The sequence below is a fragment of the Penicillium psychrofluorescens genome, assembly GCF_964197705.1.
Source record: "Penicillium psychrofluorescens genome assembly, chromosome: 1".
Classification (NCBI taxonomy): domain Eukaryota; kingdom Fungi; phylum Ascomycota; class Eurotiomycetes; order Eurotiales; family Aspergillaceae; genus Penicillium; species Penicillium psychrofluorescens.
In genome coordinates, this window is record NC_133439.1 from 331,427 (window position 1) to 344,781 (window position 13,355).

Sequence of the window (13,355 nt, forward strand, 5' to 3'; positions counted from 1 at the left end):
AGAACCTGGGCGCAGAATGGTGTAAAAGAAGGACATGTTGTCAGATCAATTGATGTATTTGGTCCGCCTTCACAAGATAGAGAGAATGAGCCCAGGCATGTAAGAAGGCCTTGAGTATGGGTTTGTAATTTAGATATGGATGATCCGAATCTCCATTCATAAACGATGATCAGAAATAGAGCACTGAGGACTGCTTCCATATTGTGGGGTTCATGGGTCAGATTGCTGACAGCATTCGCAACACGTTGTAAGGCTAGGTTGTGGTAGAGTCGACCCTCATCGTGAGCACTGTTTGATCGCAGGCTTTGGTGCATTTCGCTGGCGGATAACGCCATGACCGCGTACATAACCATGGCCTCCTCTGACGCTTTATTCTGGCATATGTAGCGGAAATTACTCCAGGTATATGCCTTTCCCAGAACCTTGACCAGCGAAGATGTGGGAAAGTACTCTAGATATAGCCTATCCCAATGTGAAAGCATGATTGAGTTTGCACATGGCAGAGAAGAGGAATAGACACAAGAAGATAAAAGTGGACTTGGCATATCCAATGTTGAGTCACAATCCAGAAAGTGGTGGTCAATATACCAGGCGTTATCAGCAACTGGGGGCTTCCTCTTGCCATGCTTTACCGCGATTGACGAGGATACGTCATTTTCTTCAGAGGTAAGAACTTCTGGCAAGTTGCATTCAAAATTTAGAAGTTGAGACCGCCCAGTGAAAGTCGCGTCATGTGTGGAACTGCCCGCCCTGTCCACAGCACTGGGGCAACTAAGCTTGGCGTGTACAGTAGCTTCGCGTCGCCTTCGTGCTTTCTGGACGTGTATTCGGGAGTTCAAATCCCAGGAGCACTTGGCTTCGGCTTTTAAACATTGCCGACAAGTGGGGCGTTGCTCGTCGCACTTGATCTTTCGACGGAGACAGCTAGTGCAGCCTGTATTAGATTAGAACCCGTTGCTCCTACAGATCAAGATGGCAGTCTACCTGTCTTGGAACGTTCTTTGTGCCTTGGCATGATAGCAAGGACCAGGTAATCTGTGGAAGGTGAGACTAGGATGCGGAAATTCGGATCCCTGACGGTGAGACTAAAATTGCGGTTAATCGACTCAGGGCATGCGGGTTGTCGTTTACCCCTGATCCCCCGCATGGGATTTCTACGACTGAACTTAATTTGTGTCGCTCCGGCGGGACTCGGCTTACCCTTTACCCTTTCTGTTCGGACAGTTAGTCCAGGTCCCACCCAGCGGGACCTGTTGCATATTGTGCACTAGGCCAAACCCGGTAATAGGCCACCCACATTCTTCGACCCAGAGGGATGAGCTAGTGTACCAATACAGTAGCTGAGTATTGCTTATTCTATAGCGCTCTTTTCTCTTAAAGTGAGCAGAAAAGGTTGTTCCCTAGGGTTTGCAGGGATACGTAAGTACATATGGCTTCCATAATAGGACTGTGCGAGGAAGTCAAAGGCTATGGCGTTCGTTCACCATCACCCGAACTAGCCATGATCTGACTAAACCGACCGTTAACTATTAAATTACAATTCAAAGCTAGTTTCTGGTAACAAAGATGCCAGAAACGGTTGCCTCGACACCATTTCATGTTGGGCTCAAAGAAAGCGTAGATTCCGTAGCATCCCATGTCTCATAGAGTCCACACTGTAGCACTAGCACGAGCACTGATCTCAGTACAGTTGTCCCATTTCTGCTTATACACGATCCTCTTTAGTGTCTCCTTTTGCTAGAAGCTTCTCCACTGGCGCATCCACATGATAGTTCATCGTGTTCTTCATATCACCGAGCAAGAAACAAATGAGACACGCAAATGCTCCAAATGAAGCCGCAATGATATACACTACTCGAAGGCCATCTGCGTAACTCTGCGCCAAGGCCTCGCTCCCCGCAGTGACGATGGCAGGATTAACACCTGGTACCTGATTAAGCGCAGTGGAGTTATGGCTAGTCAGTGCTTCGATAAAAGGACCAACAGCTTCGGGCGATAGACCCGTCCTCAACACAGCCTGCGAGACGTATTGTGGGATGTACTTGGCAAGCCGAGAGCTCAGAGCCGCAGAGTATATGGCAGTGAAGACCGTTGCCGCAACGGCTCGCGCACTTGTCGTAGCAGCGGTTGCTGTGGCTATTAGATGATGCGGTGTGGAAAGTTGCACGCCTGCTACGAGCAAGATGAGAGGGGCGCCAAACCCCATGCCGGCCAAGCCCGCAAAGACGATGGCTCGAGTGGAGTTGTCGGGCTCAATGGTCGCTAGTCCGACTAGACCAGCTGTGTAGATCACGACTCCAGCCACCAGGGGAGATCGAATGGACCTCAGCTTCGTGCTCGCATACCCGTAGACCATAGTACTCAGACCGCAGGCAATCCAGAAGGGCTGGAGACGGGCGACCTGTTTTAAGGGGTCAGTCTCAAAGAGAGAGCTCGTCCTGTGTTGGGGAACAGAGTCAGTGATCAATCGAGTCAAAGAAAAAAAGAGAGACCAAGCGTACATGACTGGGTAGAAGAGGATGTAAGCAAAGAGCAAAATGCCCTCAATAAAGATGAGACCGACGCAGATGGAAAACGTGCGGCCTTGGTCTTTCCCCCCTTTGAAGAGATCATGGTTCAAGATCCCTGTTTGCGTTCCTTTCCATTCGTACACACCAAAAATGATGAGCGTGACGATGCCAATGATGAGAGTTGTCAAGACCTGGGTAGACGTCCAGGGATCGGTGCCACTGCCCAGGTTAAGTCCCACCAACAGAAGTGTCAAGCCCGCAGTCAGTAGGCCAGCCCCGATAAGATCGAGCTTTGCGAGCTTCTGCCAGAAAGAAAGGTGATCCAGCCGTGTGTGTCTCTTGGGCGGTTGGTAGCCTACCCAGATTCCGATGACGATAATTCCCCATAGCGCCATCTGAAACCACTACACAGTGGCGTTGAAGGCGTCAGTACCCATCGAGACTCAGCGATTTTGATAGACCCATACATAAAAGTTCCGCCATCCCGTTTTCTTATTGTCTTCCGTCAGAGCTCCAATGACTATAGGCCCAAGACAGGCGCCGAGGGCCGCAGCAACATTCATGGCCGACTGTGCCACTGGAGTGGAAGGTGTTATCAATAAAGGAACCGCACTCGCGTAATTGTGTCGAAAGTTCGAACATACTTGGGCGCCATCTCCTAGGCAGAATCTCGCTAGGGACACTATATGCCAGAGGAACTGTGGCAAAGCCGAACCCAATCAATGTCTGCGCCGCAATAACGCGGTAGATGTCCTTAGAGCCCGGGGCAATAGCAGCGCCGATGAAAGAGAGCACGCAAGCGCCAACGAGGATCGATTTTCGAGCCTGAAATAGGTCCGAAGCCGAAGAGATAACTGGCCCGATGACTGCCTGCACCAGTGAGAGCGCATTTGGCACCCAGGTCTGCTTGTTAGGGTTGTTGAGGTCTTCTCCGATATAGTCTAGCTGAAGAATAGAGTTAATGGCTTGTTGGTGCCTGGAGATAGGAAGAGAATCAAGTGAGACACAATACATACTGCAGCTGGAGGTCCCTGCAAAGCCAGGACCAGCACCATGTTTAGGAGAACCATTGCAGCCAACGCATAGTAAGTTCGGGCATGGATCTCCGGCTCGAGCTCGTCGTCATTATAGCCTAGATTACCGGATACGGCTTCCTCATGAGTGGCTTCACCGTCTAATTCGGTATCCTTTTGTTTAGAGTCTTTTGAGAAGGAGGGAGCTGTAGAGGATGCGTTGTGGTCAACGGCTTCCATCGCTTTCTCCTCAAGCGGCATGGTTGGTTAATGGTAATGAGAATTTGAGATACCACGATTGACACCAGTACAGAAGGTGGGCGGCTTGCGGGAAAGAAGAAAAGCAGCGGGCTTTCAATCGATGAGCACTACCTCCAGCATTCTCGCGCGAGTCGCGAGGGGCATTCCACTAAAGCCCACCCCACATATTTAAATGCCATTGAGAGTCGCCTAAATTGCGGGACCTCCGAGACCCCGGACTCTAGATTCCATGTGTTCACCTTGCGGGACGAGCTGGATTCATCAAATTGTGGGGAAGACTTATCAAGTCAGCACAAATGCTTGGGCCCCACAACGATTGTGGACGTTGGCTGACGATGGGCAACTGCAAATGGGGGCCCGGAATAGTTGCACTACTACTTGATGTGGATAATTGCTACATCTTGCTTCTCTATTTTGACATCGATAAGCACTTTTCATTTGAACCCACCATTGCAGTCCATCAAAATTCTGTGAAGACTGGCGAGGGTACTTATCCCGATGTATAGGCAGCTCAGTTTGACTACATAATTATTTTGAATTGATTGTAGTGACTTTTCTTCCTAGCAGACGATTGATCGATTGATTGAATCATTGGCACACATACATACAGGGATACGTAGAAAGAAGTATTGAAAACCAACAGGATGAAGCCATCTCACTGATTCAAATATGGCCGGCGCAGGGTCATCAATCGTCCGTCCGGCATGATGTCGCCGAGATCTATCATTAAAAAGAAAATCAGTCACTTGGTTTCCTCATACACCACAACTGTCATGGATGATGGACGTAAGATAACGAACCATGGTCATGCTACAGCAACACCAAAGGGAAACCACCGGACTAACCACTATCGCTGGCACTGTGGCCCTCGCTGTCCTCCTCACTTGACTCCTCATAGATGTTGCGGCGAGGCGGAGGAGCCACGGCAATCGGCTTCTGCTGGGTTGCAGCTCGGGCTGCGTTTTCCCTGCGCTGTTCCTCAAGCAGCCCCTTCAAGGTGGGGCGATTTGTAGGGGTGGCCTTGCTGCCGGCTGATGGAGGAGCAGGGGAAGCAACCGGGGGAGCAACCGCGGGAGAAGTAGGCTTAATAGCCCGACTGGCCTTGCTGCTGGACGATGGAAGAGCAGCTTCAGCTAGAGCAACGGGGGGAGGAGAAGGGGTCGGGATAGCCTGACTGGCCTTCTTGTTGGACGATCGAAGAGCAGGCGGAGAAACCGCGGGAGCAACGGGGGGCGAAGTGGGACGGACAGCCCGAATGGCCTTGCTGCTGGATGATGGAAGAACAGCTTCAATTGGGGCGACTGGGGGAGGAGAAGGGGTCGGGATAGCCTGGCTGGCATTCTTGTTGGACGATCGAAGAGCAGGCGGAGAAACCGCGGGAGCAACCGGGGGTGAAGGGGGCGGGATAGCCCGACTGGGATTGCTGCTGGACGACGTGGGAGCAGCTTTGGTATCTCGATCAAACGTGAAAGCCTGTAGATCTTTCCGTAGCTTTGACATTTTCCGGCGCCGATTCGCGATCCTGTCATACCTCCTATGAGGGGCGCTTTCCTGGCGTGTGAGTTTGGTCCATTCTGTGAGCAGGCGCTTGATAATTATCAGAGCCTTTGGATTGGTATTTGGATCCTCGGCCATAAGGGCCAGGTCTTCTCTCTCCCGCTTTTCTAGTTCAATATCATCCACACATTTCTGAGCCATCTCAGGAGAGACCCCAGGTGGGAGAAACGCGGCACGGACCTGTGTCGATTTGGCGGAGCCGTCGGGTAGAGCTCTCTTCTGGAGCGATTGATGACCAGCTGGTTCGGTGGGCGTAGGTGTCGGGGCCGGAAAACTCGAGGATGGCTCATTATCGTCATCAAAAGATACCGACCCGCGCGGTTGGGATCCATCAGCAGGGGACTCCTTGCGCAAAATGGAGTATAATTTCTTAGCGCTGTCGAGAATAGGCTGATGTGCGGCGGGTGTCAGATTGGGTGCAGGAATGGGGTCGCCGACGTGTCGTTGCACCGGTTTCCTGCCGGGTGGGCTCGTCATGATGCCTACTCCTAGGCGACGCTCCGACGCTGACAGTTGGTCTGCAGGAATACGACTCGGACCAGAGAACGAAGGCACACGCTGCCGCCTCTGGTGTGAGGTTGAAGCCGGGGAGCCTGGCGTTTGGAGTCTCAGCTCCTTCCGCGGTCCAGCCTGCTCTAAGCTCTGTTTGCGTTTGCGGCTTAGAGTTTCTTTCATATTCTTAGGCGTAGACATGTCGATGTCCTCATGTATCTCAACAGGGGCGCTATGGTGATTCTCAACAGAGGAGTTGTCATCGTTCGTTTCGACAGAGAGCGATAGGCCGCGGTGGCGCTGCTTAGCGGGTAAAGTTGGCTTCTCGGCTTGATCTGGCTGGTCATAGATATGTGAGAGCTGGCTCGACAACATGCTAGCGCTAGAAGCGCGCCGCGGTGAGCCTGACGCCTCCGTCTTTCCCTCGTCTTCGTAAATCGAAGGTAAATTTTCCTGTTGGGTCTTTCGTTGGAGCTCACATCGGCTCGCGGCAGAATCCCAATCGATGTCCACTGACGGAAATCGGACAGGGGGAGACTGTGCGGGCTTCTGAATCACATGTAAAGTGCCTCGTTGGTCCAAACCCTCTCTGCGAGCCTTGCCAATATCCACAAAGACATCCGCCACGGTCATGTCAGGGTCGAGGTCGTCGGTGGGGTTTTCACTATCCAGAAGCTTCTTGATAACCAAGCGCCTATGTAAACAAAAATGTTAGTGTGTAATTCATTGTTGCATCGCAAAAACCGGTACTCACTCAAGGTCCGGATAGAGCTTCTTCCACTTGTCCTGAATCAAGCTAGAAAGCCCTGCGAGGGAGACATCCTCGGGAGAAGGCACAACTAGCAAAAACGACGCGGGTTTCGCAGAACTCGACAGCGAGGCATTGGGGTCATCATGGTTTGGCAGGAAATTGAACATCCGGCGGGTGGACGACAGCTGCTCCCGGGGGAAGACCACGACACGAAGCCGAAGAAGGACCATTGTGAGGAACACTGGAGTAGGTCGGCATCGAGAGGAGGGAGATTGTTGGTGGGGTTTAGAGGGAGAGGAAGAGAAAGAGGGAGAGAAAGAAGAGAGCAAGTGAAAAGGGAGAAAAGAGCGCAGGCCGAAACAGGAAGGTGCGCGGTCGATCCCGCGGCCACAAATAAAGAAGGCAACAATAAGAGCGATAGTCAGTACATTATGTGCAATGGCTCTCAGCAAACAAAGAAGAGACGGCAATCCAGGTACGTAGTGAGTGGACTTTGACACGGCGGGTTTCTGCCGGCAGGCGGAGAGTTCGGTGAGAACCGGCCGAATCCCTGACCGAAGAGAAACAGAAGAATGTATTTCTGTGCGGGTGCTACGATGAAGTAAACCCAGGACGACTCTTCTGCAGGGACAGCGGAGCTTGTTCCTCTACGACACATTGTTTGACCCACGGGACGCGGGCAGCAGGAGGGGGATTATTAACAAGCAAAGAGGTACAATAAGATGGCTAAAGAATTTGCAAATAAATACACACGAGTCTAGTCTGCGGGTGCAAAATACCGCTGGAACCGATCAATATGCGTCAGACCGAGGTCGGTGATTACCCAATGGCAGCTCATGAGCAGACTGGGGAACCGAACAGTCCAGAAATTCAGGTACCCCTCCGGCAAGCCACCGACGTGCGCCTTCAGAGACTCTGGCATATCGTTATAGTGGTTGCGCTTGTTGCGCAGAGCGCGCAACAGATCGAGCATCCGGGAACCCGTGTACTTGCGTTGTTTCCCCAGGTTGTCCTTGAAGTCACGCGGCAATAACCGCAGGAAATCCATCTCGGGGCCGATGACTTGGCGTGCCACGGATTCCAGGCACAGTAGCGCATCAGATGGCGGGTCACGCGGCTCAAACTCGAAATGATCAGACACGTCACAAAGGAAGCTGAGTCGGTCCGACGGGGGCCAGAAGAAGGGGTGCATCAGAACTGCACTGGCATCGGGTCTGGAAGACGGTCAGTTTGAGGTGGGGGACGTCCGAGCAGGAGAGAAAACATACCGTTGGCGGGGGTCGAGAGACAACATCGAGCGGATGAGATCATCCGCTTCGAAAGCGTAGTCACCCAACTGATCCAGCTCCTGGAGGTCAAAATTGCCCTTGACGATATTGGCCTCGCGCATAAATTTGCCATTCTTGTCGAACGGGTGACTGCCGCGCGTCAGGACGTAGTAGAACACACATCCCAAGGAGAAGATGTCGATGGCACGAGTGGCCCGGCGGTTGGTTTGCGGGTCAACAACGGCAGGCTCGGATGTTTCCGTATTCTGAGATTCAAGGCCAAGGGAATCGTCATCAACCAGGAGTTCCGGCGCGCGCCATCCCGAAGTGCCGGCGGCATGGGCGGTGGTAGCGCGGAATGAGCTTTGGTTGTCTTCCAGTTTCTTGCACAGTCCGAAGTCGGAAATGAGGAGTCGCAAGGATCGCGAGCTCGTACGGCCACGAGGCATGGCCGCTAGAATGTTCTGGGGCTTCAGGTCTCGGTGAACAATCTTGAGGGAGTGCAAGTACCGAACTCCAGAGATGATCTGACGTAGAACGTCGGGCATGTCCAAGCCACCCTGAACCAGGTCCGGGAACTTAGATGGGCGTTCAACCACATCCTGCAGAGACGCCGGGCAAAGCTCGAGACCAATGTACAGAAAGCCCGTAGCCTGCTCACGGCAGAAATATCGGATCACATTGTTATGATCGTCACTTTCTTGCAATAAACCGACCTCGTGAGAGGCAATATCGTAAAATTCCATCAGCATGCGTTTCACGGCCACATTGCGTCCATCGAAAGATCCACGGTAGACCACAGTCCCGTGGCTGCCGTGGCCTAGTACGACGTCGGTAAACACCTGGAGACGGCCAATGCGGAGAACGCCATCCATCTCCATAATCTCGTTGGATACCGTGCGACTCAGCTGCACATCGGGTTCCAGCCGTGGCTGCGGAGCCAAGGCGTTGACTTGGTCCACCACTTGATCGGCTGTGTCTTGCGTATTGTCCTCAGCGCCGGGCTTCTCCTTGCGTCGGTGTCCTTTGCCCCCACGGGTTCCGCGGGAACGCTTCTTTTTCTTGGTGGGCTGTCCATGTTCAGCGAGCTCAAGTTCATCCACATCCTCGTCACCAGGATCACGAGACGGTTCTCGAATTCGAATACGCGGTGTGGCATCGAGGGGCAGTACATTGCCGTTGCGAGGAGATCGTGAAGTTTCTTCTGCATCGGCTTGGGCGCCCGACATTTTCACGTCTACAGGTCCACTGGGAACAGGGCGTCTCGGCGAGGATGTCCGATTCAGGTCCGGCGCAGTCTCGACAATCGGCGTCGAAGGAGCGGACAGAGGAGGCTTGTCATTTGCATTGATAATGTTCTTGATGTCAAGCTTCTGTCTTGCCAGCTCCCGCAGATGATGGGAGTTGAAATAGATAAAGGTACCAATGAACAGGAGCACCAATGTCACAATTATGTCCAGCGCATTGTCCCAGCCTTTGCGAATGATAGTGCTATTCCGCAATGCCGGAGGCAAGGCCAATTCGGAAGGGCTGCGCAAGGCGCCCTGAGGTGTGCCACTGGACAATTCCGTGGCCGAGCCACCAATACTGGCCAAGGGCGGCCGAACGATATGGGGACCGTTGAGGGAATGAACACCCGCCAAGGCCTCTCGCTGTTGACGCTGAGTCAAACTCATAAGCGACTGGCCCTTGCGGAAGAAATCTTTCTCGTAGCACGGGGCCATGGAGGCGCGCCCTGTCACTAACGGATATGTTTCTTCTGATAGGGCATACCAACCGCCGGCCCTGGTCGTCTCAATGAACACACGCAAGTCTCGCTCATCGTGCAGAGTTCCGTAATCTGGATCTGGGGGCTGCAAAGGCTGCGATAAGAGGACCAGTGGAAGGAGGGTGTCTGTTGAATCCTTGGCTGCGGGGCGAACGATGTCGAAGACCCGTACGACGGGCGAAGAAAAGTGCTGCCTGAATCGGGCCCGGTCCATTCGAGAATGATCGAAGCCTAACACCACGCCATCGTGCATGCTGTAGATGTGGCTCAGGTCCATAGACTTATAATATTGGCTCTGAAGATCCATGTCGCGATTATTTGGAGCCCACTCGGAGTATTTCAGTGTGCAGATGGGATCGCCGGTCTCGGTGTTTTGGATGGCGACCGCGTATTCGACCCGACCGAGGACGAGAGTGCCGGATGTGTTTTCGCATTGTTCGGGATCCAACTCCTGCCCATCTACCTTCCGGCACCCCTGTCCGGCGGTGAAAGGCTCACGAGAACTGAATACCCGTAAGATGCTTCCCGTGCGGGCATCAATGGTGTACAATGTAGTCTCCTTCCGGGCAGTGTATGTCACGGCAGGCTCAATACCGGAATAAGGAGTTTCGTCCACCAACTGCTTGACAGTTAAACCAAGCTTCTGTAGCCCCGCATCCGGGCCAGGGCTGTAAATGTACAAGCTGCCATCCTGGCTGGGTTCGACGATCCACAAAAAGTCGTCCTCGGGCTGGGTATCATCAAAACTCGAGCGATTAGCTCGATGGTAAATGCTCTCGACCATGGGGCTGCTGGGCACCTCTAGGGCCCAGCGAGCGGCACCGGTCTTGCGGTCTCGGGCGTGAATGGTTCCGTCGACGGTCGCCAGCAGCACAAAGTCCTCAACCTCCCAGTCCTGCAAGGACCGCGCGTGAAGCTGCGGAGCCAGACCAGCAGCGGTGCTGCTGGCCTGGGCAGGAGGGGCTCGAACGGCGCGGCCGGAGCCCGCCAGAGCCAGAGTTGCTAGGGCGCTCGCATCGTAGGATTTCACGAGGGGGGGTTCGGCCAGTGAGGCCGTGTCATGCGTCGAAGAGTCCGAGACTAACGGCACGGACACACGCGGGGCCGATCCATGATGGGCTGGTTGCTGCTGCGGAGCAACCAGGACCGGCAGAAGGAGAAGGGCGACACTGGCGGGGAGGGTCGAACGGGCACCCGGCAGCCGCCACCGCATTGTGGGAAGGTCAGCACAGTGGGGGAGAGCTCAGCGGCGAGACGGTGTGCGTCTCATGAGTTGTGGCGAGGGAGGGTTGGGAGAGTGGTGGAGGACAGGAGGACAGGAGGAATCGAAACAAAGGGACACCGAGAATTGTGGAGCGGGTAGTGTGAGTCGAGAATGCGGATAGCGGAGCATCCCCCACCAGAGAGTTTGGGATGGACCTTGGTATGTTGTGAAGGACAGACGGTTAAGCGGATGAGGGAGAGAGGTAAGAGATATCGAGGAGAGATGCAGGAAAAAGGAGGATGGGAAGAAAAGGAGGAAAAGACGCCGCCTGAAGGATCGTGCGTGCGTGTGCGTGCGTAATACACGGGTACGCTTACAGGAGTGACCAGCCTCCCGCCTCCCTTCGGCAGACTGCAAGGTACCGGGTCGGGTACGGGCGATACTCGGCAGGAGGGTGCATCCCCGTCGGTGGCACACTGCGATCTGAATGGATTTATTTACTTTCTTCTAGACACCCTCTCAAGGAATGGATGAATTGAGCCCTTTTTACGGCCCCCAGCGTGGGTGGGGGTCAAGGCCCCCTGGCATTATTGATGATGTATGTATAGGGCCTGATCAAACCCAACCAACAACAGGGATAAGCACGAGTCCATCATAGTTCACCCACTATCAGAAGACCGGTCACTCCGAGTCACGAGAAACGCCATGGTAGATCCAGACAGACATTCACATACAACGGCAAGCGGAGATGTATCGACTTCCCTCAACCGCCCCGGATCATCCACGTCACGGCCAGCACCCATCCGGCCACGAACATGACGGTCACGATACCCGCGCCAGCCTGATCGCTCGTGTGGATGGCTCGCAACCGGACAACATCATTGTCCGAGTTAGCTGTCCCGGCACCCGGGTTGCTCTTCGAGGTTCCGCCCGTCGTTGACGTCAGGGGTGCTTGTTGGTCGTCAACCAGGCTCGCAGAAAAGATGCCTAGCGCGCTCATCTGCTGCTCTAGACCCTGCGTGCCGTCCCAGGTCGACTGATACCACCGCCGCCCGCAGTGTTGGCCGCTAATACCGCCCGTGCATTGCTTGGCTGCTCCCTGCGCACTCGTCCGGAGCTTGGCCATGACCTGCTCGGCGGTGAAGGGCACGAGGGTGGTCATGAAGGCAAGCCAGGTGGAAAAGAATGCCTTGAAGCAGGATTGATTGCGGTCGCAGTTCTCGCCGAGCTCGCAGCTGATCTCGGCCATGGTGTTGCCCCCATCCCCATCGAACCCTAGGGTCGGGAAGAACTGCTGTGAGGTCCCCCACAGCCCGTTGATTCCATCCTTCCATTTCTCCGCACCATCAGTCTAATCCTGGGTTAGCTATGGCTGCATTCCGCCCCTCGGGGAACATACGTGGTTGTACATGTAGGCGGCACCGCTGATGTACGTGCCGTAATTGTAGCTCCATTGGAGATCGCCGTGATCCGTGCATTGAGAGGCACACGAGGTCGTGTCGGCGATGGTCCAGCCGGACTCGCTCAACAGTGGGGTTGTGGCACTCCAGTCCCAGATGCGTTCCGCCCAGTCGGAATAGGTGTGGTTGCTGGTGAAACGGGCCAGACGAGCCGCGAGCTGAAACAGCCCTCCGTTGGAGATGGCGTTCTTGGTGGTATATCCGTCCTGCCAGGGCCAGATCTGCCAACGCATCCCACCACGGCAGCTACTGCTATCCCAACGCGGCACCTGGGTGTTGAATACACCTTGAGCGAGCGCCAGCCACGACGGCTCGCTATCCTGCTCCGGGAAATTCACTTCCGCAGCGGTCATGGCGGCCAATCCCCAGAATACTTGGTCGTCGTTGCCGAGATACTGGCTGTAGTTGGATGGGAAATAGTCGTCATTACCCTTTTGAAAGTACATGCCGTCCTGAACGATGCCGTTGAACTGACTGTCGCCGGTCCAGTACCAGTACTGGATGAGGGTCATGAACATGGCACCACCTTCCCACCAGGTGCCGTCCATTTTACCGGGGATGGCGCTGGATGCGCGGCCGTTGTAGTAGGCGATCATGTCAGTTGCGGCCTGCTTGGCCACATCCTTGAGGGAATCTGCCAGAATATGCGATTAGCCACGAACCATGGCCCATAGGCTGTGGGGGGAGCGCCGACTGGGATCGTCAATGTTCAGCTCAATCGCAAGAGCCGCCGGGACGGCGAGCAAGCCGGCCAAGAGGGGAGAAAACCACTGCGACCGAATCATGGGGAGGGTTCGGGGGGAGGAAGAAGCATTGAAACGAGAGTGAATCGTGCAGCGAAAAAAAAAAGAGGGAAGCGGCAGCAAGAAAGAGAGAGAGGTGTGTGACTGAGCCATGGGTAAGGCAGCCGCAGCGAACCGGAGGTAGAGCGCAGGAGTATACAGTCGAGTCGGTGGATCCGCGGGTGCTCAGGCCCACACAAGCGCCGACTTTAATTGAGCTTGATTCAATAGGGATCAATCACTACATCGTATGTGGTATTACTATGGATTACATATTATGACTGGCGGA

At 54.3% G+C, this 13,355-nt stretch overlaps 4 protein-coding genes across 4 annotated transcripts; all 4 read right to left on the minus strand.

Moving 5' to 3' along the window:
* Positions 1-1,705: 1,705 nt before the first annotated feature.
* PFLUO_LOCUS105 (uncharacterized protein) lies at positions 1,706-3,784 on the minus strand (the record flags this gene model as incomplete). Its single annotated transcript, XM_073778056.1, has 5 exons — positions 1,706-2,438; positions 2,502-2,914; positions 2,978-3,087; positions 3,155-3,455; positions 3,527-3,784. 5 exons carry the CDS (start codon positions 3,782-3,784, stop codon positions 1,706-1,708), a joined length of 1,815 nt encoding a protein of 604 aa, XP_073634204.1.
* Positions 3,785-4,624: 840 nt separating this feature from the next.
* Positions 4,625-6,814, minus strand: PFLUO_LOCUS106 (bifunctional endoribonuclease/protein kinase ire1; the record flags this gene model as incomplete). The annotated part of the gene is made up of 2 exons (XM_073778067.1): positions 4,625-6,527; positions 6,588-6,814. The coding sequence occupies 2 exons, from the start codon at positions 6,812-6,814 to the stop codon at positions 4,625-4,627; spliced, it is 2,130 nt and encodes a 709-aa protein (XP_073634205.1).
* A 527-nt stretch (positions 6,815-7,341) lies between these two features.
* Positions 7,342-10,833, minus strand: PFLUO_LOCUS107 (bifunctional endoribonuclease/protein kinase ire1; the record flags this gene model as incomplete). The annotated part of the gene is made up of 2 exons (XM_073778078.1): positions 7,342-7,798; positions 7,853-10,833. 2 exons carry the CDS (start codon positions 10,831-10,833, stop codon positions 7,342-7,344), a joined length of 3,438 nt encoding a protein of 1,145 aa, XP_073634206.1.
* A 754-nt stretch (positions 10,834-11,587) lies between these two features.
* Positions 11,588-13,069, minus strand: PFLUO_LOCUS108 (uncharacterized protein; the record flags this gene model as incomplete). Its single annotated transcript, XM_073778089.1, has 3 exons — positions 11,588-12,175; positions 12,224-12,918; positions 12,979-13,069. The coding sequence occupies 3 exons, from the start codon at positions 13,067-13,069 to the stop codon at positions 11,588-11,590; spliced, it is 1,374 nt and encodes a 457-aa protein (XP_073634207.1).
* Between the last annotated feature and the right edge of the window lie 286 nt (positions 13,070-13,355).